This window comes from Sylvia atricapilla, chromosome 26 (genome assembly GCF_009819655.1).
Source record: "Sylvia atricapilla isolate bSylAtr1 chromosome 26, bSylAtr1.pri, whole genome shotgun sequence".
Taxonomy (NCBI): Eukaryota; Metazoa; Chordata; class Aves; order Passeriformes; family Sylviidae; genus Sylvia; species Sylvia atricapilla.
In genome coordinates, this window is record NC_089165.1 from 4,083,738 (window position 1) to 4,109,327 (window position 25,590).

Genomic DNA, 25,590 nt, shown 5'->3' on the forward strand with positions numbered 1-25,590 from the left:
CCCACCCTCCCAGGAAACAATCCCTGCCCAATATCCCACCTAACCCTGCCCTCTGGGAATCCATTCCCGGTGTCCTGTCCCTGCAGCCCTTGTCAATGGGCTCTCACAGAGCACCAAGGTTCTCCTTTGGATAAGCCGTGAGTGGTCGAGTCCAAGCCAACGTCCCCGGATATTGCCCTCAGCACACGTCGATCGTAATTAACACCGAGACATCTGAAAAAAGGGAAACTGTCCCCAAAAGTGGGTGAAGGTTCATGGACAATTATAGCACCTGGACTTCGCCCGGCACCGCGGCCCCTTCTGCCCTGCTTGGCAGAGGAGCACAAAAACATTTGGCTAATGAGTTACGGGTCCAGCCCCGGGGCGGCCCTGCCGTCGCACCCCGACAGCCCCAATCAGGGCTGGGACATTTTGCAATCTGGGATATTATTTCTGTGCAGTTGGAGTTTAAACTTTGCCACTTGGGTCAGGGAATCGCGAAGGAGGAGGAAGAGGAGGAGAGTGAAGGCCGGGTTTGTTGTCCACCGTGCTCCCCGGTGCTCAGAGAGAGTCGAGAGGACAACCCACAGGACAGTCCATGGCATCTCACTCAGGTATGTCCTGGCTGCCACCGCTCAGCGAGATCCCACGGGGACATCAGGATCCACTGGGAGGGTTGAGGGTGAAGACAGGGTGCAATAAATCCCCGTGTCCACCTTGGCCAGACAAATGTCAAGTAATGACAACTGGCCCCAGGTGGCCTGGAGGACATTTGAGTCAGTTGGTTGGGTGGTGGGTTGGTTGGTTGGTCAATCAGTCAGAGAATTGGCTGGTCAGTCCATTGGTCAATGGGCTGGTTGTTGGGTCAGTCCACCATTGGTCACTTGGCCAACGTGCTGACCATTTGGTCAGTCTCTTGATCAGCTCATCGACTGAGCCATTGGTCAGTGGGTCAGCTGCTCGGGTAGTTGGGCTGTCAGTTGGCTGATTGGCCACTTGGGCTAGTGGTCAGCTGGCCCAGGGGTCTCAAGCAGTGCCTGGGGTAGCAGCGAGGGACCGAGTCCCCTCCCTGGGGCGGCCGGTGGCCGCAGTCCCCTCCCCTCCACTCACCACACAAAATGATTAACCAGCCCTTCCAGCACGGTCACCTCCAGCAGGGAACCCCCCGACCGGGTGGAAAACGGGAGGATTTGGCAATTTCGGCCGCTGGGAGGAGAAGAGGGGGTGCGCTGCCATGCCTGGAGCCCCCACATCCTATCCCCCACGCTGTAGGGCTTTTCCAGGGGGTGGCTCTGGGGGGTTCCACGGTGCCCGGGCTGGGCAATGACCCTGCCACCCCGCAGCCATGGCCTCCAGCGCGGGCAGCCTCGAGAGCCTGGACCTGCTGGATCTCCTCTTCGACCACCAGGACGGGATCCTGCGCGGGGTGGAGCTGGGGACGCCGCCGGGAGCCTGGCCCCAGGACAGGGTGAGCCGCGGACCCCGCCCGGCTCGGCGCTGCTGGCTGCCGGCCCCGCGATGTCACAGCCCCGGCGGTGGCCGATCCCTGCCGGTGACGCTGCCGTGTCCCCGCAGCGTGCCCCGGACAGCGAGGACTTCCTGAGCTCCATCCTGGGCTCCGGGGACTCGGTGTCGGACTCGCCCAGCTGGTCCCCGGCCACCAGTGACAGCGGCGTGTGCGAGGACCCCCCCTCTGACCAGCACGACAGCCCCCCCCGCAGCTGTGACGGGGGTCCCCGAGAGCTCCTGTGCCCCTACACCGAGCCCTGCCAGCCCCAGCCCCTCCCCGCGGGGTCTGGGGTCCTGCAGCCCGAGGTCTCCATCGACCTGGGTGAGCCACACTGGGAAAGGACCAGCCTGGGGACACTGGGGGGACTGGGGACACTGGGGAGCTGAGAGCGGTGGGGGATTATGAGGAAACTGAGGGCGCTGGGAGAAACTGGAAAGAACTGGGAGGTTGGGTGGGCTAGGGAGGAGATAGGGAGAGTGTGGAGAGCTTGGGAACTGGGGTGAACTGGACAGACTGGTGTTGGGAGGGGTGTTGGGAGGACAGAGGGACAGTTTGGGGGGACAGAGTTGGGCACTGACTGGGCTGCAAGTTACCCTGGTTCAGGGGTGGGGGGACAGTCCTGCAGTGGGGACACTGGGGACACTGCACTGTTGTCAGCCCCCTTCTGCCCTCACCCAGACATTTGGCACCCTGGATTTTTCCTGGAGGAGAGCCAGGACCTGCCTGTGGTCCCCCCACCCGCATCCTGTGCCCTCACCGTCAAGGACCTGCTGCTTTCAGGCAGCTCTGACAATGTGAGTCCCTGTGTCCCCAACACTCCCTGTCCCCCGCCTTGTCCCTTCCTGGGCCCTGATCACTCCCATCCCCACCCTCACACTTGTTCCCTTTCCCTTCCTGGTCCTTGTCCATGATCCCTGTCCCTCCCTGGCCCAAGGCACCTTCCCCATGGTCCCAGCCAGGCTCCCTGGGGCCGGCTGGGGGGTGACCTCACCCAGGGCTGTCCCCATTCCGTGTTCCTGCAGCAGCCACAGGCTCCTGGCTCCCTGCTGCGGCCCAGCCAGGGCCCCTTCCAGGAGCTGGTGCTGACGGAGGACGAGAAGAAGCTGCTGCTGAAGGAGGGGGTGACCCTGCCCACGCAGCTGCCCCTCACCAAGGTGGGCACCAGGACCCCCACGGGGGAAGGGGCTGGGCTGGGGGTCCCGGCCCTGACCCCCCGTGTCTCCCCCAGTACGAGGAGCGGGTGCTGAAGAAGATCCGCAGGAAGATCCGGAACAAGCAGTCGGCTCAGGAGAGCCGCAAGAAGAAGAAGGAATACATCGATGGGCTGGAGAGCAGGTACAGAGCCCAGCCCCTGGGCGTGGGGACACCCTGAGCCCCCCAGGGTGACACCCCGAGCCCCCAGCTGTGCCCTGACCCCGCTGTCCCTGGCCCAGGATGTCGGCGTGCACCGCCCAGAACCAGGAGCTGCAGAGGAAAGTCCTGCACCTGGAGAAGCAGAACTCGTAGGTGTTCCCGGGGTGGGATGGGCACAGGGTGGGGTGGGAAGTGTTGGGATGGGGGCTCATGGGCTCTTCTTGTTCCCAGATCCCTCCTGGAGCAGCTGAAGAAGCTCCAGGCCATGGTGGTTCAGTCGAGCAACAAAGCAGCACAGACAGGGACCTGCCTGGCGGTGTGTGGGGCCTCCAGAGCCTGGGGGCCCTGGAGATGGAGCCCAGAGGGAGGGAGGGATGGACAATGGAGGGATGGACAATGGAGGGATGGAGGGATGGATGGAGGTGGGGATGGATGGAGGTGGGGATGGATGAAAGCAGGGGTGGATGGAGTGGCACTGGTAGCACATGAAGCAGAAGGGAGGGATGGAGGAATAGATGCCCTCCTGGTTCTACCACCAGCTCCTGGTCCCTCTCCCCTGCTGTGCTCAGTGATATCCCCTCTGTCCCCAGGTCCTGCTGCTCTCCTTCACCCTCATCGTCTTCCCCTCCATCAGCCCCTTTGCCAGCAGCAAGGCTGAGGCCAACGGCGACTTCAGGCCCGTGCGAGGTGAGGGATGAGCTGGGCTGTGCTGGGCTCTGTTTGGGCTGTGCTAGGCTGTGCTGGGCTCTGTTTGGGCTGTGCTGAGCTCTCTTCAGGCTCTCTCTGGGCTGTTTAAGCTGTTCTGAGCTGTGCTGGGCTGTGCTGGGCTCTCTTTGGGCTGTTCTGAGCTGTGCTGGGCTGTGCTGGGCTCTCTTTGGGCTGTTCTGAGCTGTGCTGGGCTGTGCTGGGCTGTGCTGGGCTCTCTTTGGGCTCTCTTTGGGCTCTGCTGAGCTGTGCTGGGCTGTGCTGGGCTCTCTTTGGGCTGTTCTGAGCTGTGCTGGGCTGTTCTGAGCTCTCTTTGGCTCTGTTTGGGCTGTGCTGAGCTGTGCTGAGCTGTGCTGGGCTGTTTAGGCTGTTCTGGGCTGTGCTGGGCTCTGTTGGGACTGTGCTGAGCTGTGCTGGGCTGTGCTGGGCTGTGCTGGGCTGTCTTTGGGCTCTCTTTGGGCTTTGGGCTGTTCTGAGCTCTCTTTGGGCTCTCTTTGGGCTGTTCTGAGCTGTGCTGGGCTGTTCTGAGCTCTCTTTGGGCTCTCTTTGGGCTCTGCTGAGCTGTGCTGGGCTCTCTTTGGGCTCTCTTTGGGCTGTGCTGGGCTGTGCTGAGCTGTGCTGGGCTCTCTTTGGGCTGTGCTGAGCTGTGCTGGGCTGTGCTGAGCTCTCTTTGGGCTCTGTTGGGGCTGTGCTGGGCTGTGCTGGGCTTTGTTTAGCCTGTGCTGAGCTCTCTTTGGGCTCTCTTTGGGCTTTGGGCTGTTCTGAGCTCTCTTTGGGCTCTCTTTGGCTCTGTTTGGGCTGTGCTGGGCTCTCTTTGGGCCGTGCCGAGCCGAGCCAGAGCCGTGACACACCCTCGGGGCGCTGGCCCGGGCCCTGACCCTCGGTGGGGCTCAGTTTTCTCCAGGTCCCTGCACAACGCCGCCGCCTCCCGCGTGGTTCACGGCCAGCCGCAGGCCGCGGAGGAGAAGCGCCCGGAGCCGCTGTGGTCGGAGCCGCTGCGGGAGACCCCCGAGACCCTACACGAGGCTCTGCAGGGCACATTCCCAGCGCGGCCGGACGAAGGGACGCCGCGGAACCACACCCGGGCACCGCCCGCCGAGGGGCCGAGCCGCGAGCACCGGGACAGTGCCGATGCCGTGCCGGGGGACGGCGCCGTGCCACAGCCGGGGCTGGCGTCCCTGGCGTGGGCAGAGGCCGGGCACGGCCGGCCCGCGGGGCTGGAGCCGGCCGAGGAGCTTTAGGCAGAGCGGGGAGCACGGGGTGCCGTGGGGTGACAGCCCCTCATCCCCTACAGGACGAGCCCTCGGGGGGACCCCTCCAGGATCTGCCTCCAGGATGTTGGACCTGCTTGGCTTTGCTTGGATTCTGTCAACTGGGAAGAGGAGAGCGGTTCCCACTGGCCTTACTGGGAGGGAAGGGGCTGCTCCTGCCCCCCCTGGCACAGTGGGAGTTGTGGAATGGACACGGGGTCACTCAGGATGGGGCTGAGGAAGCAGGAGGGACCCTTGGCCTGGTTGGCTGCTGATGGTGCAACTGGTTGGTTTTGTTCTCGGTTTTGGTTTGGTTTGGTTTTTCGATTTTTTAATTTTATTTTCATCTCTAAAAGATATTTTGGGAAAGAAAAAAAAAAAAAAAAAAAAAAATTTCCACCTGCTGTAGTTTTAAGAGGGGCTGATGCACAAGGTCTCAAGGAGCTCTGGGCCAGGGGGACACCAGGGGGGACACAGGGCCATGGCCAGCCTGGAGCTGGGGCCAGGACACCCACAGCTCCCAGCCCCGAGTCCAGCTGGGATCCAGCCAGCACCAGTCCCCTCCCACGACCAAGTGACGTGGAATTACAGAGTCATGGAATGGTTTGGGCTGGAAGGGACCTTAAAGCTCATCCAGTGCCACTCCTGCCATGGGCAGGGACACCTCCCACTGCCCCAGGCTGCTCCAAGCGCTGTCCAGCCTGGCCTTGGACACTTCCAGGGATCATGGGGAAGCCACAGCTTCTTTGGGAATTCCATTCCCGGGCCTCAGCACCCTCCCAGGGAGGAATTTCCCTGTGCAGAGCCCTCCCCGGGCCCGTGGGGAAGCACAGCCACAATTCAAGTGTGTTTTTAATACTGACATAAAAAAACGGGTAACAATATTTAAGGGTATTAAAAAAAAAAAAAAAAAAAAAAAGAGTCGGTAGGAAAAGCAGCCCAGGTGAGACAAGGGACAGTCCAGGTCAGTCAGGTGAGGAGAGGCTCCACCTTCATCTTCTTCACCGCCGTGGGCCCCGTGTCGGGGCTGGGCCGCTCCAGTTTGAGCCCGTTGCCGGGACACGGCGCTGCCCTTGTGCCGTTGTGCCGGGCTTGGGGCTCCTCCTTCGGCTCCTCCTTCGGTTCCTCCTCCGGTTCCTCCTCCGCTTCCTCCTTCAGCCGCCGCCGCAGCTGCTCCGCCCTGCCCGCCTCGGCGCTCTCCACCACCACCGGCCCCGTCCACTCGGGCACCTCCAGCCCCAGCAGCTTCATCAGCTTGCTCATCACCTCGTCCACGTAGCCGTGGATGCGCAGGTCGGCCTGGCGGTCCTGGGGACACGCAGGGACACGGCTCAGGGGACAGAGGGCCCCTGCCGGGGACAGCGACGTGTCCCTGCTGGGTCATTCCCAGCTGATCCTGAGGCTCGGACACGGGGACAGAGCAGGGACAGAGTGTGACAGGCATAAGGTGACATCCCAGGAACCCTCAGCTCTGGGTATTAAAGACTTTGGACAATTGGGGCACCAACATCTCAGCAGGATCTGGGCAGGATCTGGGCAGGATCTGGGCAGGAACTGAGCACACCCTACAAAGCACCGTGTTTGTGGCCATTCCAAGGGGCTGTAAACCCCGAGAGGACACAGCAGGCTCCAGGCTGAGCTTTTACTCTGCTCCTAAAGACTGGCTTGGATAAGCTTCGAGCAGCCTGGGATAGTGGAAGGTGTCCCTGCCCACGGGAGAGGGAACAGGAGGAGCTTTAAGGTCCCTTCCAACCCAACCCTCTCCACGATTCTAATATTTACCTGCCGTCTCTACGTGTTTAGCAGGAGTTGCAGGTTTAAACCCTCCAACCCAGGACTCCCAGCCTGTTTGCCTGCTAAGAGAGGCCACCTGGGAGGGGACAACGTGCAGGGACAAACTTGGGATGGGCCTGGAACAGGGGCCAGGAGGGGAAAGGAGCAGTGCAGAGCTGTAGGAGGCTCACTCACGTGTTTGGTCGCTTGGAGGTTGACGATGACCAACTTCCCTCCTCTCTTCTTGGTGATCAGCGGGAGGTTCCCGCTGGGTTTGATCTGCAGAGAGGTCCCCAGGGTGACAGAGAGATCGGCTTTCCTGCAGGGAGGAGGAGAAGCCCAGGATCAGGGCAGGGCTGGGTGGGAAGGGACTGTTCCCCCCTGAGCAGGGTGTCAGTACCTGCAGGCTTCATCTGCCAGCGTCAGGTCACGGTCGGGCAGGGAATCCTCCCAGTCCAGGATAGTGTCTCGTAACTTCCCTCTGGAAAACACACACAGGGACCGTGGTTTTCCCTGGGAAAGGCAGGAGAACAGGCAGCTGTCCCCTGGCAGAGGGGACAACGACCACAGCCTGTCCCTGTGAAGGGACAGAGAGCACCCAGAGAGATCTTCCTGCACCTTGGGCTGCTTCTCCCGAATCTGAGGGGCTGTGGGGTCATCCCATATCCCAGGAGGGATCCCTCCCTACCTCTGGGGCCTGGTATTTCTGGGTCTGAGAGATTTTTAACCTGCTGGCAGCTGCTAACTTTTTCCCAAGGAAAAATTTCTCAGGAAAGCTTCTTCTCAAAACAATCCTGGCAAACAACTCTCCTCTCTCAAAACAACCTTTCCCCAGGTGGTGTTTTGCTGTTTCTCTGGTTTCACCAATGAGATTAGAAAAGCGTTGTTCCTATTCACCAACCACGTTAAGTCTGTATGGCAACACCTTATAAAAGGCAGTATGAATTAGACAATAAAATCCTTTTTTCTGTGCTCTTTGCCCTTCTGAAATATTTGGAGTCTCTCATCTTTCGTGTCCTGCAGTGACAGCCTACCTGCAGGCCCTCAGTCCCCGGGCCTTGGTGACACTGCAGAGGCGGCCCGTGGGCTTCAGCCCCATGCTGCCCACGACAGCATCCCGCACGTACTGCCTGTGGAGACACGAGGGAGGCCTCAGGGAGGGCTCAGGGAGGGGCTGCAGTGCCCCCCAGCTTCCCCCTGCCATGGAGATCCCAGCCCTGAATCCCCCTGCCATGGAAATCCCAGCCCTGATTCCCCCAGGATGGAAATCCCAGCCCTGATTCCCCCAGACAGAAATCCCAGCCCTGATTCCCCCAGACAGAAATCCCAGCCCTGAATCCCCCAGACAGAAATCCCAGTCCTGATTCCCCCAGGATGGAAATCCCAGCCCTGATTCCCCCAGGATGGAAATCCCAGCCCTGATTCCCCAGGATGGAAATCCCAGCCCTGATTCCCCCAGACAGAAATCCCAGCCCTGATTCCCCCCAGACAGAAATCCCAGCCCTGAATCCCCCAGGATGGAAATCCCAGCCCTGATTCCCCCAGGGATGGAGATCCCAGCCCTGATTCCCCCAGGATGGAGATCCCAGCCCAGCTTCTCCCAGGATGGAAATCCCAGCCCTGATTCCCCCTGGGATGGAAATCCCAGTCCTGATTCCCCCTGGGATGGAAATCCCAGCCCTGATTCCCCCAGGATGGAGATCCCAGCCCCTGCAGGGCTCACGTACTTCCCACATTTCACACACTCCTCCACAAACATGTTCCCGTGGAGCTCGGCCAGCTTGTCCCTGTGGGAGAGAGGCACAGGTGAGCTGGGGAAGGGTGGGGAGCCCTGGGAGAACCCAGGACCCCCAAAGGCTTCCCTGCTTCCAGCTCTGCCAGGGGGTGGCCCCAGCAGGGACTGAGGAGGGACAGCAGGTCCTGGCCTTTTAATTGCAACGTTTCCATCTGCAGCACTGATTGCACTCAAATCTCTGCTCCTGGGAGCACCCAGGTCTTGGCTTTTCCAGCACCCGACATTCCTGTCTGTCCCTGTGCTGTTCCAGCCCTCTGACACCTGTTTTTCCTAAAACTCCCCTCAGGCTCAGAGCAGAAGCCAGAGGAAAACACAGCCGTGCTCTCCCTGTTTTCCTCAGAGCTGACTGGGAACTTCCTCCAGGCTGAGTGAGACAGGACTGACTTGATTTCCCCCAGTCTGGCCCCAGCTCAGCTCACTCAAGCACAGGCTTCATTTGGGAGGCAGAGCTGGGCTGAACTGGAACAGCAGCCAGAGGCTCCAGGGCTGTGGGAGCACGGAATTCCATCATCATCATCATCATTCCCTACTGCTTTTCCCATGGTGGTTTAGCTCAAACAGACAAACACGGGGCTGGGAGCAGGACCCAGGATTTGTAAGGACAGAAATGCCCCGGGGGCAGCTCTGGCTGGAGGTGTTTGTGAGAAACACCTTCTGCAAGGACACAGCTCCTCGGTCACATCCTGACTCATGGAATCACAGAATGGGTTGGCTTGGGAAGGAATTCAAAAGATCAGCCCCCTGCCATGAGCAGGGACATCTCCCACTGTCCCCAGGCTGCTCCAAGGCCTGCCCAGCCTGTTCCCAGGGATCTCAGAATATCCTGAGCTGGAAGGGATCCACAAGGATCACTGAGTTCAACCCCTGGCCCTGCACAGGACACCCCAACAATCCCACCCTGTGCCTGAGAGCGTTCTCCAAGGCCTCTTCCTGTTTCTATCCTCGTTTCCAGGGATGGGCCATCCCGTTTTCCTCTGGGAAACCTACACCAGGGCCTCCCCTCACCAGAGGTCTCAGCGTCACACTCAGCATCTTTCAAGCCTCAGTGACTCCCTTCATTTTGTTTTCCTCCTGCTCTCCCCTCCCCTTTCCCAGCAGCTCGGAGCACTTTCCCCTCCCAAGACAATCGCTGGCTGCTCTTAAGTGCTGGGGATGGGTTTTGTAACGGGCTGGAGGCCACCAAGGACAAAGCTCCGGCTGTCACGAGGCTCAGGAGAGGCTCAGGTTCCTCTGAGGACAACTCTGCCACGGCCACTCTGGTCCCCTCCACGCAGGGAGTGGAGCTCTCCCACCCTCAGCTCCTGTGGCTGCTCCCTGCAGAGGGAATCCCTTGGATCCTCAGGAATCTTACGTGGGATCCCAACGTGGCCACGAGGGAAGCGGAGCCCAGGTAAGTCAGAGCAGCTCCAGCTGTGGGACTCCCCCTGGTTTGGCGAAATTATCAAGAAAAAAAGGCTTTTTAAAGGTCTTTTGGGGCCAGCACTGATTTCCTGCTCCCTCAAGAGATTCAGTTGGAGCAAATTGAAGCAACCCAAGTCTCAGGGTGAGACTTGGCCCTGGGAGCAGCTCAGGGCTCCTTCCTGTCCCCAGCCAGAGGGATGGGGGTGGAGAGGATGGAAAGGACACAGAGCACAGCTCCAGGACATTCCCAGGAGCACAGCTCCTGCCTGGATCCAACTCCTCACCCCCAGGTGCTCCTGGTGGCACCGAGAGCCACAACCAGCAGGATGGGGACGAGTGTTGGATGGGGCTTGGAGCAACCTGAGAGAGTGGAAGGTGTCCCTGCCCTTGGGCCTCAAGGTCCCTCCCAACCCAAACCATTCTGGGATTCCACGACTCCACAATCTCTTTTTCCCAGCACCTTGGAGCATTTCTAGAGAGCAACAACCCAGGTTCATTTCATGCCACAACCCTCTGGGTCAGAACCAGAACCTCTCTCCTCTCAGTTCCAGCTGGTTTCTCCCCTTCCACTCCCCACATCAGACAGGGCAGAGATTCCTCGGGGATCCCTCCCTGTGTGGGGAGTACCGTGGGAATCCCGAGCGCACGTGCAGGCCGTCCACGTTCTGGCTGACCAGGAATTTCAGGATTCCCACTCTCTGCAGCCCCAGCAGCGCCATGTGAGTCTTGGAGGGCCTGGCGTTCTCAAAGGTGGTGTCGAATTTCGGGGAGAGCCCTTTCTCTTCCATAGTCCAGACACCATTGGGGCCCCTGGAGAGAGGAAGGAAGGGAGAGCTCAGGCTCCAGGTGTCCCAGAGCTCAGGGAGCAGCAGGATTTGGGGTTGAGGCAAGCACAGCACACGTGGGGTTTCTGTAAGAACAGCTGAGATGGGTGTTTGCAGCTGGATGCAGGACGAGCAGCAGGGATGGGGCAAATCAGAGCTTTCCCCAGAGGAAGATGGACTCGGAGGAGGTGGCACCCTCCCAGCCCTGGGTTTACCTGAAGTCAGGGATGCCCGAGGCCGTGCTGATCCCGGCGCCCGTGTGGAACACCACATGGGAGGAGCTGCGGATCAGCTCTGCCAGCTCCTGCACCTTCCGCTCCAGCTCCTCCGGAGGGTCAAAGATCTGGGGAAAGACCGAGACCAGCCTGGGGTGGAGAGATGTGGATTATGTGGGGAAGGAATCCTTCCCTGTGAGGCTGGGGAGGCCCTGGAATGGATTTCCCAGAGCAGCTCTGCTTGCTCCTGGATCCCTGGAATGTCCGGGCCAGGCTGGACAGGGCTTGGAGCAGCCTGGGAGAGTGGAAGGTGTCCCTTCAGGTCCCTTCAACCCAAACCATTCTGGGATCCCATGACTCTAGAGCCCCAGTAACCCACAATACTTCGTTAGCCATGAAGGACTTCACATCCCTGAATGACAGAGACATTTGATGGCAGAGACTCCGCATTGTGTGGAGCACCTCTGTGCAGGGCCAGGGCTGGGAACACCCAACACCAACAGGGAGTTTGTTCCCTGCCAGGCAGCTGGCCCAGGCTGGGCTCCAGGAGCGACCTGGGGACACCCCACGTGTGCTCAGCCCCAGCTGTCACCATCAGTGTCACCGGCTCTGGGGACAGGGCAGGGCTGAGGGACAGCGAGGGGCATGGGAGCCACGGAGGTGGGGACACCAGACGCTGCTTTGGGCACGGGATTTAAATCCTGAGATGCTTCTCCAGCCCATTCTCCTGGGGACAGGGACGAGGGCAGGACCCTGTGTGTCCCTGTCCCCTCAGCATCCCCTTGGCTCGGGACAGGCTCCGGAGTGTCCCTGTGCCTGCCTCCAAAGCCTGTTTTAAGCTTCCCAGTAACTGCTGGGGCTCAGGGGGGACGGGACAGAGCCATGGGGGCAGAATGAGGGAGCTGCAGGGTGCGCTCAGGGAGGCCATGGAAAGGGCCATGGAGGGGGGACAAGGAGGGAGCTGGGGGGACACGATGGGGACCAGGGAGCCATGAGGTGTCTGGACACAGACACCCACGGAAAGGGGACAAGGAGGGAGCCGCGGGATGTGCTGGGGACACACGGAGGGCTCGGTGCCTCCGCGGGGCTGCGCTCCCCAGGGGCTGTCCCCGCGGGGCGCAGGCCGCGGTTACCATGGGGACGCGCCGGGCCGCGCCACGGCCCGCGGAGGGCGGGAGGCCCGGGCGGGCGGGGGTTCAGCCGGCGGTGCCGCGCTCACCTCGGGGAGGCCGCACTTGCCCTTGTCCGAGTACGGGGACAGCCCGGCCGCGTAATTCACCGCCATCGGCGCGGCCGCGGCGCGGCCGGAAGAGCCGGGCGGGGCCGGGGCCGCGGGACACGCCCTGAGGCCGCCGCCGCCATCTTGGAACCGGGCAAGGCGGGGCTGCCCTCAGACTGAGCCGCCATCTTGGAGTTGGGCAAGGCGGGGCTGCCCTCAGACTGAGCCGCCATGTTGGAATTGGGCAAGGCGGGGCTGCCCTCAGCCTGAGCCGCCATGTTGGAAGCGGGCAAGGCGGGGCTGCCCTCAGACCGAGCCGCCATCTTGGAATTGGGCAAGGCGGGGCTGCCCTCAGACTGTGCCGCCATGTTGGAACCGGGCAAGGCGGGGCTGCCCTCAGACTGAGCCGCCATGTTGGAACCGGGCAAGGCGGGGCTGCCCTCAGACTGAGCCGCCATGTTGGAACCGGGCAAGGCGGGGCTGCCCTCAGACTGTGCCCAAAGTGGCCGGACACTGTCCGGATTGTGCCCGGACACTGCCCTCACCGAGCGTGACATTGCCCCGACACTGCCCTGAGTCTGCCCGGACACTGCTCGGACACTGCCCCACGTGCACTGAACCCCCGGCCCGGGGGAAAACAGGGATGGGCACGGGGTGCTGGCAAGGACAGGGAATGCCAGGGAAGGACAGGGGTGCCGGGGAAGGACAGGAATGCCGGGGAAGGACAGGGGTCCCAGGGAAGGACAGGAATGCCGGGGAAGGACAGGGAATGCCAGGGAAGGACAGGGAATGCCAGGGAAGGACAGGAGATGCCAGGGAAGGACAGGAATGCCGGGGAAGGACAGGGGTCCCAGGGAAGGACAGGAATGCCGGGGAAGGACAGGAGATGCCAGGGAAGGACAGGGTTGCCAGGGAAGGACAGGGGTCCCAGGGAAGGACAGGGAATGCCAGGGAAGGACAGAGGTCCCAGCGAAGGACAGGGGTGCCAGGGAAGGACAGGGAATGCCAGCGAAGGACAGGGGTGCCGGGGAAGGACAGGGGTGCCAGGGAAGGACAGGGGTCCCAGGGAAGGACAGGGAATGCCAGGGAAGGACAGAGGTCCCAGCGAAGGACAGGGGTGCCAGGGAAGGACAGGGGTCCCAGGGAAGGACAGGGGTCCCAGGGAAGGACAGGAGATGCCAGGGAAGGACGGGGGTCCCAGGGAAGGACAGGGGTGCCAGGGAAGGACAGGGAATGCCAGCGAAGGACAGGGGTGCCGGGGAGGAGCAGAGGATGCTGACAAAGAACAGGAGGAGCTGGCAAAACCAGCGGCTGCCAGGGCGGGGAAGGAGATGTCAGGTCAGGACAAGAGATGCCACCAAAGGCAGGGGGTGTTTGGGATGGGCAAGGGGTGCCAACCACCAGCGGCCAGCCCTCCGCAGTGCCCCCAGCACCCCGGGGCCGTGTCCCTGTCGCCGGGCACGGCAGGTGCCCGCAGGTCCCGGCCCGAACGCCGCCCGCCCCCCCGGCTGCCCGGGGCTGTAACCGCAGCCGCCGCCGTAACTCAATCCCCGGCTCCGGTTCCCGGCTCCGGGCGCTGCGCTGCGAACGGGACGGGCCGGGAGCAGCGCCATCGGGGCCCGAGCTGTCCCCAGGCTGTCCCCAGGCAGGGACAGAGCCCTGAGCGTGGCCATTTCCCCCGAGCAGGGCTGAGGCTGAGCCGCCATGAAGAGCCTGAAGGCCAAGTTCAAGAAGGCAGATGTGAGTGCCATCCTTGGGGACATGGGGACACGGGCACCTGCTCCAGGATGTCCGCGGGGACACGGGGACCTGCCCTGGGATGTTCGCTGGGACATGACGACCTGGGGATTTCCCCCCTGGATGCCCCTCAGTGTCACAGGGACACGGGGACCTGCCCGGGGACACGGGGTGGTCAGTCACAACGGGGACAGCGGCCCCACGGAGGTTGGCACTGCCACCCCGGCCAGAGGGACCGATCCCCCAGTGCTCCCCCAGTGCTCCCAGAGCCATCGCTGGGAGTGGGGCAGAGCAAAGGAGAGGGAAGCGGGTCCCAGGTCCCCTCCCTGTCCCCTTCCTGGGGACAAGTCCCGCTTTGCCAGCTGCCACAGCCCGTGGAACCAGCCTGCCGATGCTCCTCAATTATTCAGCAGCAGCCTGGCACGGGGCCGCAGAGGGCAGAGGGGGACAGCGCTGTCCCCAGTGCACTGGGAGGGACACAGCTGGGGACATGGGGACACAGGTTGAAGCTCCTCACCTGGAGTCTGGGGAACCATCCTGCTCGGGGTGCTCCGTGCCTCAGTTTCCCCACACTGCCCTGGACACGTCCCTGAGAGGCTCCCGATGTCCTGCTGTCACCAGGACCGCTCGGACAGCGCCTGGGGACCCTCTGAGTTTTGGGGGTCCTCCCTGAGGGGTGTTTGGGGGTGCCGTGAGGTGCAGGCGGGGGGATCTACCCCTCCCTTGGGCCCAGGGCAGCGCGGGGAGGTCACTCCGCCCCAGGGCAGGCCGGGGGGTACCAGCTCCCCCTCCTCGGGGGCCAGGGGGATGCTCAGCCCTGGTTTCGAGGTGCTTTTGAGCACGAGGTGGGAAAACAGCTTCCCCGCAACCTCTCCCGCTTTAACTGGGACCGGTGTGGGTGCCGGTCTCTGCCTGGGAGGCGCTCCCCGCTCCGTGGCGGGATGCAGGGATGTGGGGATGCGGGGATGCGGGGATGTAGGGATGCGGGGATGCAGGGATGCGGGGATGCGGGGATGCAGGGATGCGGGGATGCGGGGATGCGGGGATGCGGGGATGCGGGGATGCGGGGATGCGGGGATGCGGGGATGCGGGGATGCGGGGATGCGGGGATGCGGGGATGCGGGGATGCGGGGATGCGGGGATGCGGGGATGCGGGGATGCGGGGATGCGCGGCGAGGGGGATGCTGAGGAGAGAGGGAGGGAAGAAAGGAGGGAGGGCCGGGGGTGGAGGAGGCGGGTCCGGCTCGCAGTGCCGCAGCCCCGGCCCCCGCCCGGGCGGCGATGCCGGAGCGCTTCGGGCTCGGGGGTGCCCGAGCTGGCCGGGGCGAGGGGCGAGGGGCGCATGGCGTCCTCCCGCCGCCTCCTGCTCAGCACCATGAAGCAGATCTGCCTTTGTGCCGCCGCCTCCTTCGCGGTACGTCCCGGCTCCTCTCCCGGGTCCCCTCCCGGGTCCCCTCCGGTCGCGTCCTGGGGGCTGAGCCGTGTCCCCCCGCCCCACCTGCACCCCCCATCCCCATCCCCACCCCGGGGGTCTCCCGTGTCCCCCCATCCCGCTTTGTCCTTGCCTGACAGGGGGTGGAGGGAGCGGCCACCACCCTCCCAGTTTGCCCAGTTTGCCCAGTTTGCCCCGGGAGAGTGGTTTGTTCCCCGGTCCCAGCGGGCTGGAGGGGCTCGGGGGGCACCCGGCGGGCACAGGCGGCTTTGGGACAGGTGCCAGCGGCTCCCGAAAGGTGACATCCATTTCCTGCCGCCGCCACCGCAGCCAGCGCCGCTTTGTCGTCACCGGCTGCGGGGTGAACCCAGGACTTGCAGTCCTTGTCCTGTCCTGTCGCTCCTCCGGGACGGGGACGTGCGGGAGCACGGCAAGAGCAAATCCCCGTCCAGCCGCGGTGCTGTTTTGGAGGGGACGGCGCTGTGCCCCGTTATCCCGGGAGGCTGGAGCATCCCCGGGGATCTGCTCTCACTGCCAGCTGTGCTCGCCCTGCCTTGATCCGCTCCTCCTCCGGGAGCAAAGCAGGGCTGGGAATGGGATCAGGGGGAGAATGGGCAGGGTTGGGGCTCCCATGGGTGCTGGATGTGTTTAGTACCGGGATTTTGGGGTGGCGGGGGCAAACCCTGGGGCACTGGGCTCACTCCCAAATCTCAGCCTGGCTCAGTTAAACTGGGCTGTGTCTGTAAATCCCCGGCATTGTGAGCTGCAAACTGGAGGAGATTTTTATCCCAGGCCCAGCTGAAGTCTCCATACCTGGGGGTGAGCTCCCAGGAGAGGGGCTCCATCCCTAGGGACAGGGCTGGATGGAGCACGACAGGGATGGGGACAAGGCCAGCCATCCCTGCCCGCCCTGGGGACAGCGCTGCCACAGCTGACACTGTCACAGCCTCCTCTGGGCTCCGTTGCAGAGCCAGGACTGGACCAAGAACGACGAGAAGCTGCTGCAGGCCGTGGACTACAACGATGCCGGGCGGGTCACGTCGCTGCTGCTCCGCAAGGGGCTGGTGCCCACCAAGCTGGACTCGGAGGGAAAATCCGCGTGAGTGTGCCAGGCCCCGCCCTGGGGACACGGCTGGGGACAGGGGACACAGTCCCACAGCCCCTGGTCTCGCTGCAGGTTCCACCTGGCCGCCACACGGGGCAACGTGGACTGCCTGGAAGCAATGCTGGCCCACGGCGTGGATGCCATGACCAAGGACAGCTCGGGTGAGGGCATGGCCACCACGAGCCCCTGACTAATGCCACGGGCCACACAGGGCCACTGGGTGTCCCCAGGTGTTGAGGAGATAGAGGTGGTGGCCACACCTGGGGGGCTGTAAATTGTCCCAGTTTCCTAAAGCAGTGCCTGATGAGCTCCTGGGGTTGTCCCCTTGCTGTTCAGCCCTGTTCCAGCTGATCCTGCGGCGTGCCCGTCTCTCTGTCTGTCCCCCAAGCTGTCCCCTCTGGCACAGCCCCGCTGGCCGTGCTCTGACCTCTTTGTCCCTTCCCAGGTTACACTGCCCTGCACTTGGCCTCCAAGCACGGCCACCCTCAGTGTGTCAGCAAACTGCTGCAGGTACAGGGAGAGGGAGGAGGGACAGAGGGAGGGAGGGAGGTGCTGTGCCAGCTCGGTGTCCTCCCTATCCTTGAACCCCCTTCCTTGGCACGGTGCTTCCCAGCTCTGTGTGGCTCCAGGGAGCCACAGGGGGTGTCCCTTGTCCTTCACCACCAGAGGGGGTTTGTCTGTCTGTCCCCCTCCTTCACCACACCACGGAGTCTGTCAGCCCCCTGTCCTTCACCGTGCCACTTGAGCAGTGTGTCCCTCTGTCCCCCCAGGCCTCCTGCCCCGTGGACGTGGCCGATGGCAGCGGCCGGACCGCGCTGCACCTGGCGGGTGAGTGGGGACAGTGCCACCCTGCTCGTGTCCCCGAGGGGGCAGCGCTCAGCCTCTGTCCTTGCCCGCAGCTGCCAGCGGCTGCATCTCCTGCTCCGAGATCCTCTGTGACTTCAAGGCTCCCTTGAACAGCAAGGACAAGGTGAGGTCCCTCTGCTCCTGGTCTTGCTGTGCCAGGCTGGGGTTGTCCTGAAATGCAGCACAGCTTGGGGTGGGACGTGGAAAGTGGGGCGGGATGTGGAAATCGGGGTGGGACACTGAAATTGGGGTGGGACACTGAAACTGGGGTGGGACATGGAAATCGGGGTGGGACACTGAAATTGGGGTGGGACGTGGAAATCGGGGTGGGACATGGAAATCGGGGTGGACACTGAAATTGGGGTGGGACATTGAAATTGGGGTGGGACACTGAAACTGGGGTGGGACATTGAAATTGGGGTGGGACGTGGAAATCAGGGTGATATTTGGAGCAGGCTGCCCCGTGGGGGGATCTGAGCCTCCTCTGCTCATCCTCCCTCCCCCTGCCGTGGCCAGGACGGCTCCACGCCGCTGATCCTGGCTGCCAAGATGAGCCACTCGGAGCTGTGCCGGTACCTCCTGCACCGCGGGGCCGCCGTCAACTGCCGGGACCTGCAGGGCAGGTGGGGCTGGCAGCGCCGGGGGGCCGGGAGCTGCCGCGGGGATTGTCCCCTTGTCCCCTCACCCGGCTCTCCCCGTGCCCAGGACAGCCCTGATGCTGGCCTGCGAGAGCGGCAGCGTGGACACGGTGGAGGTGCTGGTCAGCGCAGGAGCCCGTGTGGCCGTGGTGGACGCCACCGGCCACGACGCCGCTCACTACGGGCTGGCCACGGGCAACGCTCTCATCCAGCACCTGCTGCAGGAGGCGGCCCAGCGCCGCTCCTGGGCCAGCGGTGAGGCTGCCGGGCCACCCCGGGCGCCCTGTCACCATCGCTGAGGGGTTGTCACACGGCTGGCAGAGGCTGGGGGGGATGTGTCTCCTTTTCCTGGGTGTTTGGGGCCGCCTTTGCTTCTGCTGCCCCTCCATCCGCCTGAGCTCTGAGCCCCTAAATGGCCCCAATTTCTCTTCCCTCTCGCTCTGCCCCACAGAAGAGGAGTCAACTGAGCAGACGTCGCAGGTGAGGGGCTGGTGCCCGTCCCTGGAGGGTCCTCTGGCTCAGGAAGGAGGGAAGGCAGTGTGGATGTGACTCTTCTCTGCTCTGGGGTGTCCACAGACATCTTCGCCCAGCCAGTCATCAGTCAGGGAGAAGAGCAGCACCCCGAGGAAGAGGAAGGCTCCTCTGCCTCCCCTGGGCACCCCCAGCCAGGTGAGAAATGGGTCTCTAGGTCTCCTCTGGCCTGGCAGGTGCACAGCAGCCCAAAACACTCCTCGATGAGGGGTCCCCTCATTGGGGGGTCTGTGCCAAGAAGCCCCCTCTGGCACAGAGTGGGATTTTGGGGGTTTCCTGGACTCCATGGACTAGGAATCCATGCTTTCCGTGGTTCCCTGCAGGAGGACCGGGACGCCTACGAGGAGATTGTGCGGCTGCGGCAGGAGAGGGCGCAGTTCCTGCAGAAGATCCGGGGCTTGGAGCAGCAGGAGAAGCAGAGACGGGAGGTACCGGCTGCAGGGTCCTGGGGACATGCCACCGTGTCCCCAGGGAGCAGAGGGGACAGGGGAGATGGGGACAGCACTCATCCCTCCCTGTTTTCTCCCTGGGTCCTGCCAGCGAGTGGAGCAGGATGAGTCCTCCCTGCGCTCCATGGAGAAGCAGGTGAGGCCAGGGAAGAGCTCGGAGGTGACCTCAGCTCTCTGAGGGGTCCTGGTGCTGGGAATGCCACCAGGACTCTGCCAGGAGCCAAGGGGACCCTATTCCCGTGTCCTGCCCCGCAGATCCGGGAGCTGGAGGAGCGGCTGGCGGCACGGGATGGGGAGAAGGAGAAGCTGGGCAAGGAGGTGGAGGCTCTGCGGAGCCGCCTGTCCTCCATGGAGGTGGGTGTGGGCAGGACACAGCTGGCAGTGCCCAGGGCTGGGCACAGCGGGGTCACCTCCACCCTGCACCCCCAGAACGAGAAGGAGAACACGAGCTACGACATCGAGACGCTGCGGGATGAGGAGGGAGACCCGCTTGAGTTCCCAGGTAGGTCCTGCCAGCCTCCCAAGGACACCTTGGGGAGGTGGCACGGGGCAGTGGGGGCACACGTGGGCACAGCCCCAGGTCCCTGTGCCCTGCAGGAGCAGAGATGCTGCTCTCCAAGAAGACGCTGAGTCCCTCGGCTGAGGAGCTGCTGGCCACGCTCCAGGGGCAGGTGCAGTCCCTGACAGTGCAGAACAAAGAGCTGAGGGAGAAAATCCAGGCACGTCCCCGTTCTGTCCGTCTGTCTGTCCCTGTGCTCCTTGTCCCCTGGCCCACGGTGGCCTCACGGTCTCTGGGCAGGTGCTGGAGAACTACGAGCGGGATGAGAGCAGCCCCGCTGGCCCGGGGGACGTGGTGCCCGCCCGTCTGTACCAGGCCCTGCAGCAGGAGCTGGAGCGGCTGCGGGCGCAGGGCACGGCGCGGGCCGGGCAGCGCGGGGCCTCGGAGCCCATCCCGGAGGGAACCGCGGGGCCACGTCCAGCCCAGGAGCCGGCCTGGGCCTGGGGCGAGTGCAAGGCGGCTCTGGGCGAGCTGGGGGCGCAGACATCCTCCTCCTCCTCACCCTCGGGCGAGCGAGAGCCAGGCGCGGAGCTGGCGGAGGCGCGGGCGGCCCTGAGGCGGGCACAGACCGAGCTGGAGGAGCGGGAGCGGCGGCTGAAGGAGCTGCAGGCCCGGCTGGAGGCTGCGGAGACCGCGGCCTCGCCGGGAGCCTCGGCGGAGGAGGCGTCGCGGGAGAAGGCAGCGCTGCTGGAGCGCTGCGGGCGCGCCGAGGCCGAGGCGGAGGCGCTGCGGCGGGAGCTGGCGGCCAGGCCTCGGGACACACCGGGAGCGGCGGAGCCGGCCGGGCAGCAGGCGGAGGCCCAGGCGCAGCTGGCGGAGCTCCGGGCCACGCTGACCCGCAGGGAGGCCGAGCTGAGCGCGCTGCGGGAGCGGCTGCGGGAGCAGGAGAGCTCGGCGTGGCTGCAGCGGGCGCAGGCCGAGGGCTGGGTGTCCCGGGACGAGCACGCCCGCGGCACGGCAGCGCTGCAGGAGCAGGCGCGGGCGCTGCGGGAGCGCCTGGCCGAGCTGCAGGCCGCGGCCGACGCCAAGGCCCGCGAGGCCACGAGGCTGCAGGCCCAGCTGGCGGCGGCCGTGCCGCGGGCGCAGCACGAGGCGGCCGAGGCCGGGCTGCGGGCGGAGGCGGCGGCGCTGGCGCAGCGGCTGCAGGAGCTGGAGCGGCGGCACGAGAAGACGTGCGAGGAGGTGTTCCGCGTGCAGCGGCAGGCGCTGTTCATGAAGAGCGAGCGGCAGGCGGCCGAGGACAGGCTGGGCGCCGCGCAGAAGCAGCTGGAGCAGGCCCAGGACGAGGCGCGGCGGCTGCGGGAGCTGCACGGGCACGCCGAGGACGCCGCGCGGCTGGTCAGGGACAGGGACAGGAAGGTAAGGGACAGGGAATCGCGAAGGGATGCTCAGAGGGGAATGGTGGCGTTGGAGCAACACGTGTGGAGTCGCTGAATTTGGGTTGGAGGGGAGCTTAAAGCTGATCCCACCCCGCCCCAGCCATGGACAGGGACACCTCTCGCTGTCCCAGGCTGCCCCAAGCCCTGTCCAGCCTGGCCTTGGACATTTCAGGGATCCAGGGACAGCCACAGCTGCTCTGGGTGACCTGCCACCCCTGTGCAGATCACGGAGCTCTCCAAGGAGGTTTTCAGGCTGAAGGAAGCCCTGAACGCCCTCCCCGAGTCGGGGAACACCCCACAGCCCCCACCCGACACGGGCGTGCTGCAGGCCCGGATCCGGGCGCTGGAGGAGAAGCTGGAGGTGGGTCACTGGGGGGGTTCAGGGCTCCCCCCGAGCCCCCAGCCCTGTGGCCAAACCCCCTCCCTGTGCTGCAGGAGACAGAGACGAGGCACAGCAAGGTGGTGACGCTGTACCGGAGCCACCTGCTCTATGCCGTGCAGGTGAGCTGGGGACAGCTGGGGACAGGGCTGGGGACAGCTGGGGACAGGGCTGGGGACACTGGGGCAGAGGCCGGGCCACCTGCCATCCACAGGAGGCAGCCGAGGAGCTGAGCCAGGTGCCAGCCCAGGGACACACATGGAGCCTCCCTGATGTCCCCACTCCAGTGTGCCCATCAATGTCCCCCCCACCCCAGGGCCACATGGATGAGGATGTGCAGAGACTCCTGTGCCAGATCCTGAGGATGCAGCAGCTGCAGGAGCAGGGCAGATGAGGCCCTGCCAGCACGGGTGGCACAGGGAGGTGGGGACAGGTCTGTCACAGCACCCTGTGTGTCCCTTTGCTTGCCCGGGCACCCAGCCCACCCCCAGCACAGCAGCAATAAAGTTATTTATAGTCACACCAATGGGGTGGCTCCTCTCTGGGGACACCGGGGTGGGCACGGGGGGCTGTGGGGACCTGGGGACAGCAGGGGATCGATGCCCTGCCGTCCCCTGAGGGGAGCAGTGACAGTGAAACAAGAGTGGTGGCAGAGGAGAGGTGGGAACTCTCGGCCCCGGGCTGGAATCCTTTTCCCAAGGCGTGGGGATCCCGGCGGCAGCACGCTGGGAATCGGCTCCGTCCCCACGGGAACGGCCCTTCCTGCGAGGAAACGGGCTGGGGAGCGCCGGGATCCGGCGGGGACAGCGCGGTCCCACTGGCCCTGCTGCGGTGAGCGTTTGGGGGCACTGGGGTCCCCACGGGCACTGCGGGGGGTGTTGGACCTTTGGGGCACCCCCAAGTCCGGGGAAAGCGGAGCGTGTCCCCTCCGGGGCTGAGCCAGCCCGTGGCTGTGGTGGGAGGTGACAAGGGCAGGACCTGTCCCTGTGGTGCTGGGCTTGGGGACAGCAGGGAGCTCAGCTCGGCCCCCAGGCCGGGCTTTGGGGGTCTCTGTGAGGGACAGTCCTGCCCTGGATGGAGGTGGGAACCCCTGACTGCAGCTGTGGGGCGGCGGGCCCCCCTGGCCACCCATGGGATCAGCAGGACATTTCACTCCCTCTCTTTCCTGGCTGGAATTCCTTTGGAATCCATCCCTCCGCAGGCTGCAGGCCAGGGGGAAACAGGCACAGCAGTGTGGGGTGGCTCCAGGGTGATGTCCCTGGGGACCTGTGGTGTCTGTGCTGTCCTCAGGGCTGGGGTTTGAGTGTCCTGCCTGTCCCCACAGGTGCCTGGCCAGCCCCACCGAGTCTCCTGGCATGAGGTGGCTTTGGGTCGTGGCTTTGGTGGCACCTGCCTGCACTGTCCCCTACAACAGCACGGCAGGGAGCACTGGGGACAGAGGTATGGGGGACTGGAGGCACTGGGATGGAGGCTGGGGGGATCTGGGGATCCTGGATACAGCAGGACTGGGCAGAGTGGGAGCACTGGGGTTGGAGGTGGAGGGGATTTGGGACAGTGAGGGGACAGGGGACAATGACAGGGATAGAAGTGTGGGGACACTGGAAGGACTGGGGACATGGGGGAACAGAAGATGGGCATGGGGGGATTGATGATGGAGGAAGAGGGACCCTGGGGGTCTGGGGACACGAGGGGAGCAGGGCCAGCCCTGGGGGTCTGGGGACACTGGGAGTGGCAATGGGGGGCCCAGGGAGGCCTGATGCAGTGTCCCTGCCCCTGCTGTGTCCCCACAGTGTCCCCATGTGTCCCCCAGGCCCCTGCACCCCTCAGCACGGCCCCCTGGGCACCGAGGTGCTGCTGCCATGCCCGGGGGGCGCAGCCGAGTGGCGCCGGGGTGACACTGTCCTGGGCACGTCCCCAACCCCGGGGCTGGCCCTGCCCAACGCCAGCCTGGCCCACGAGGGCCACTACAGCTGCCACCACCCTGTCACCGGCGAGACCTGGGCCACCATCTGCCTGAGGCTGGGCTGTGAGTGTCCCCCCAGCCCTGCTGTGACCCCGCCGGGGGTCCCTGGGGGTGCTGGCACTGGGGTGACCGCTGTCCCCTGTCCCAGACCCGCCCCCGCCACCGGCCATCGAGTGCTGGGCCAGCAGCTACCCCCAGGCCGTGAACTGCTCCTGGGGGCTGAGCCCTGACCCTCTGCTGGACACCGACTTCGTGGTCACCTACAGGTCAGTGGGGGTCCCCAAAGCCCTCTCCCCATGTCCCCCAGCCCTTGGCAGCTGTCCCTGTGTCCCCAGGCACGGCACAGACACAGGGGAGTGCACGCCCACGGGCCCGCGGAGCTGCTCCTTCGGGGACCTGCAGGTGTTTTCCCTCACTCCCTACGAGCTCAACGTGACAGCCCGGAACGCCCTGGGAGCTGCCTCGGGAACTCTGCCCTTCCTCCTGGAGAACATCAGTGAGTGCTCTGGGCTGGGGACATCGGGGGGACCTGCAGGGTGACCCTCGTGTGTCACCCTGGGGTGTCCTTGGGGGCTCTCCCCTGCCTTGGGATGTGGGATCATCAGTGCATTGATCTGCTGGGGCTCAGACTGTCACAGCTCACGGGGGGACATGAGGGCTCTGTCCCCAACAATTCCATGCTGGATCCCACAGCCACAACATCCTTCTTCACCTGAAAAGGAAGGAAAGTGACTTTTCCACTTTCAGCAGTGGGACAAGGTGGGACAAGGGGGTTGGTTTTCATTTCAAGGATGATTTCGATGGGATATTGGAAAGAATTCTTGGCTGTGAGGGTGAGGAGGCCGTGGAATGGAATTCCCAGAGAAGCTGTGGCTGCCCCTGGATCCCTGGAAGTGTCCAAGGCCAGGCTGGACAGGGCTTGGAACAATCTGGGATAGTGGAAGGTGTCCCCAGTGGGATGAGATGATCCTCAAGGCCCCTTCCCACTGGAACCATCCTGGAATTCTCTCATTCCCTGTCTCCCCAGTAAAGCCAGACCCCCCCGAGGCCCTGCGGGTCTTCCCCATCCCTGGAGAGCCGCAGAAGCTGCTGCTGGAGTGGAGCCCTCCATCATCCTGGCCATTCCCGGAGTAGTTCCCGCTCCAGTACCGCATCCGCTATTCCCGGGACAACGACTCCGTCCCCACCACGGTACTGCCACCCCTCCGGGTAAACTGAGGCACGGCTGTGGCTGTGCCCAGCGTGGCCCTGACCCCACTGTCCCCAGGTGGGGCCGTATGAGGTGACCTCGCACATCCTGACGGACCTGGAGCCCGGGAGCCTCCACCATGTCCAGGTGTCCGCCAAGGATGTCACGGATTCCGGGGAATTCAGCGCCTGGAGCCCGCCGGCCTCGGGGACACCCTGGGTGGGGCTGTGACAGCCAGGCACGGCCGCTGTCCCCATCCCAGACCCGCTCCCAGCGCTGAGCCACCAGTGCTGCCAGGAATGGGCAATAAACGGCCTTGAGGCTCCGTCCCTGTTCTCATTTTGGGATGTTTGTGATGGCTGCGCTGCCCCTGGGGTGGGTCCATTCACTGCCCCCAGGGCCAGTCCCTTTGCTGTCCCAGGACAGTGCCTTTGCTGGTCCAGAACAATCCCTTTGTTTTCCTGCGTCTGACCCTTTCTTTGCCCTTAGGGTCAGTGCCTTTTCTGTCCCAGGACCGTCCCTTGGCCCTCCGCCCCACGCCGGCCCTCAGCGCCCACGGGGGCGGGGCTTCAGGGCTGGGCGGCCATATCACACCGGGCCGGGGGGAGTACCGTGATGAACGAGGGGCGCGCCTCTTCCCTGTGCGGCGTTCCCTGGGCTGAGACGGCCGCAGACCGGAGCTTCGGGGCGTCACAGGCCTCACACCGGAGCCTCGAGGTGTTCCAGGCCTCACACCGGAGCCCCGCGGCCGTTAATGACACCCCCTTTCCCCCCGTCCCCCCCGGTGCTCCCGCCCGTCGCTGTGTTCCCGCGCTCCGCCGGGGGGCGCTGGACGCATGCGCAGCGCGGCCCGCGGCCGGTGGCGCCCCCTCGTGGTGCCGCCCGCGGGCCCCTGCGCGCGGGGCCGGGAGACCCCGGGGCGCTGCCCCTCAGGGCCGGGGCCATGGCGGCGGGCACGGCGGGGTTTGGGTGGGAAAGGGACCAGAAATAAAAGATCGTCCTGGCCTACTCCTGCCATGGGCACGGACATCTTCCACCGTCCCAGGCTGCTCCGAGCCCCGTCCAGCCTGGCCTTGGACACTGCCAGGGATCCAGAGGCAGACACAGCTTCTCTGTGCCGTGGCCTCACCACCCTCCCAGGGAGGAATTCCTTCCCAATCTCCCGTCTCTGGGATTTGATGGAGACGTCGGCAGAGATCCGCCGCCTTCCTGAGAGCACCGGGACCTTTCCCAAGCTTTGTGCCCTCTGGGTTTTCTTCCCTGAGCTCTCCTGGGCTCTTGGAAGCGCTTTGGGTCATTTTGGAAGAAAGGCCGGATCGTCCCACGCTGTGAAGTTCCACCTGGCTCCAGCTGATGGCA

The 25,590-nt window shown here is 64.4% G+C and overlaps 4 protein-coding genes across 6 annotated transcripts; 3 read left to right on the top strand and 1 right to left on the bottom strand.

The window, feature by feature from the left end:
• Positions 1-469: 469 nt before the first annotated feature.
• CREB3L3 (cAMP responsive element binding protein 3 like 3) lies at positions 470-5,145 on the top strand. The gene is made up of 10 exons (XM_066336361.1): positions 470-593; positions 1,323-1,447; positions 1,555-1,810; positions 2,168-2,283; positions 2,512-2,643; positions 2,718-2,824; positions 2,923-2,991; positions 3,074-3,158; positions 3,433-3,529; positions 4,442-5,145. The coding sequence occupies exons 1-10, from the start codon at positions 578-580 to the stop codon at positions 4,786-4,788; spliced, it is 1,350 nt and encodes a 449-aa protein (XP_066192458.1). The 5' UTR covers positions 470-577; the 3' UTR covers positions 4,789-5,145.
• A 486-nt stretch (positions 5,146-5,631) lies between these two features.
• On the bottom strand, positions 5,632-12,173 carry SIRT6 (sirtuin 6). Of its 3 annotated transcripts, XM_066336362.1 has the most exons (8): positions 12,025-12,173; positions 10,806-10,933; positions 10,394-10,576; positions 8,298-8,357; positions 7,605-7,700; positions 6,971-7,051; positions 6,766-6,889; positions 5,632-6,105 (listed from the first exon to the last, which is right to left on the bottom strand). In XM_066336362.1, the coding sequence occupies exons 1-8, from the start codon at positions 12,088-12,090 to the stop codon at positions 5,767-5,769; spliced, it is 1,077 nt and encodes a 358-aa protein (XP_066192459.1). In that variant the 5' UTR covers positions 12,091-12,173; the 3' UTR covers positions 5,632-5,766. The 3 variants fall into 3 exon arrangements, with proteins under 3 accessions (XP_066192459.1, XP_066192460.1, XP_066192462.1); XM_066336363.1 differs by lacking the exon at positions 7,605-7,700; XM_066336365.1 differs by lacking the exons at positions 7,605-7,700; positions 8,298-8,357.
• Positions 12,174-15,095: 2,922 nt separating this feature from the next.
• On the top strand, positions 15,096-21,601 carry ANKRD24 (ankyrin repeat domain 24). The gene is made up of 19 exons (XM_066336360.1): positions 15,096-15,175; positions 16,162-16,292; positions 16,371-16,459; positions 16,744-16,808; positions 17,069-17,126; positions 17,198-17,268; positions 17,661-17,767; positions 17,850-18,037; positions 18,234-18,262; positions 18,359-18,451; positions 18,637-18,741; positions 18,854-18,898; positions 19,018-19,116; positions 19,192-19,264; positions 19,360-19,481; positions 19,562-20,680; positions 20,924-21,061; positions 21,136-21,201; positions 21,396-21,601. Exons 1-19 carry the CDS (start codon positions 15,104-15,106, stop codon positions 21,471-21,473), a joined length of 2,748 nt encoding a protein of 915 aa, XP_066192457.1. The 5' UTR covers positions 15,096-15,103; the 3' UTR covers positions 21,474-21,601.
• Positions 21,602-22,405: 804 nt separating this feature from the next.
• EBI3 (Epstein-Barr virus induced 3) lies at positions 22,406-24,570 on the top strand. Its single transcript, XM_066336366.1, is given in 6 exon segments — positions 22,406-22,519; positions 22,890-23,105; positions 23,191-23,308; positions 23,378-23,538; positions 24,070-24,233; positions 24,310-24,570. Coding segments are annotated over 6 exon segments (897 nt in total). The 5' UTR covers positions 22,406-22,434; the 3' UTR covers positions 24,463-24,570.
• Positions 24,571-25,590: the final 1,020 nt, after the last annotated feature.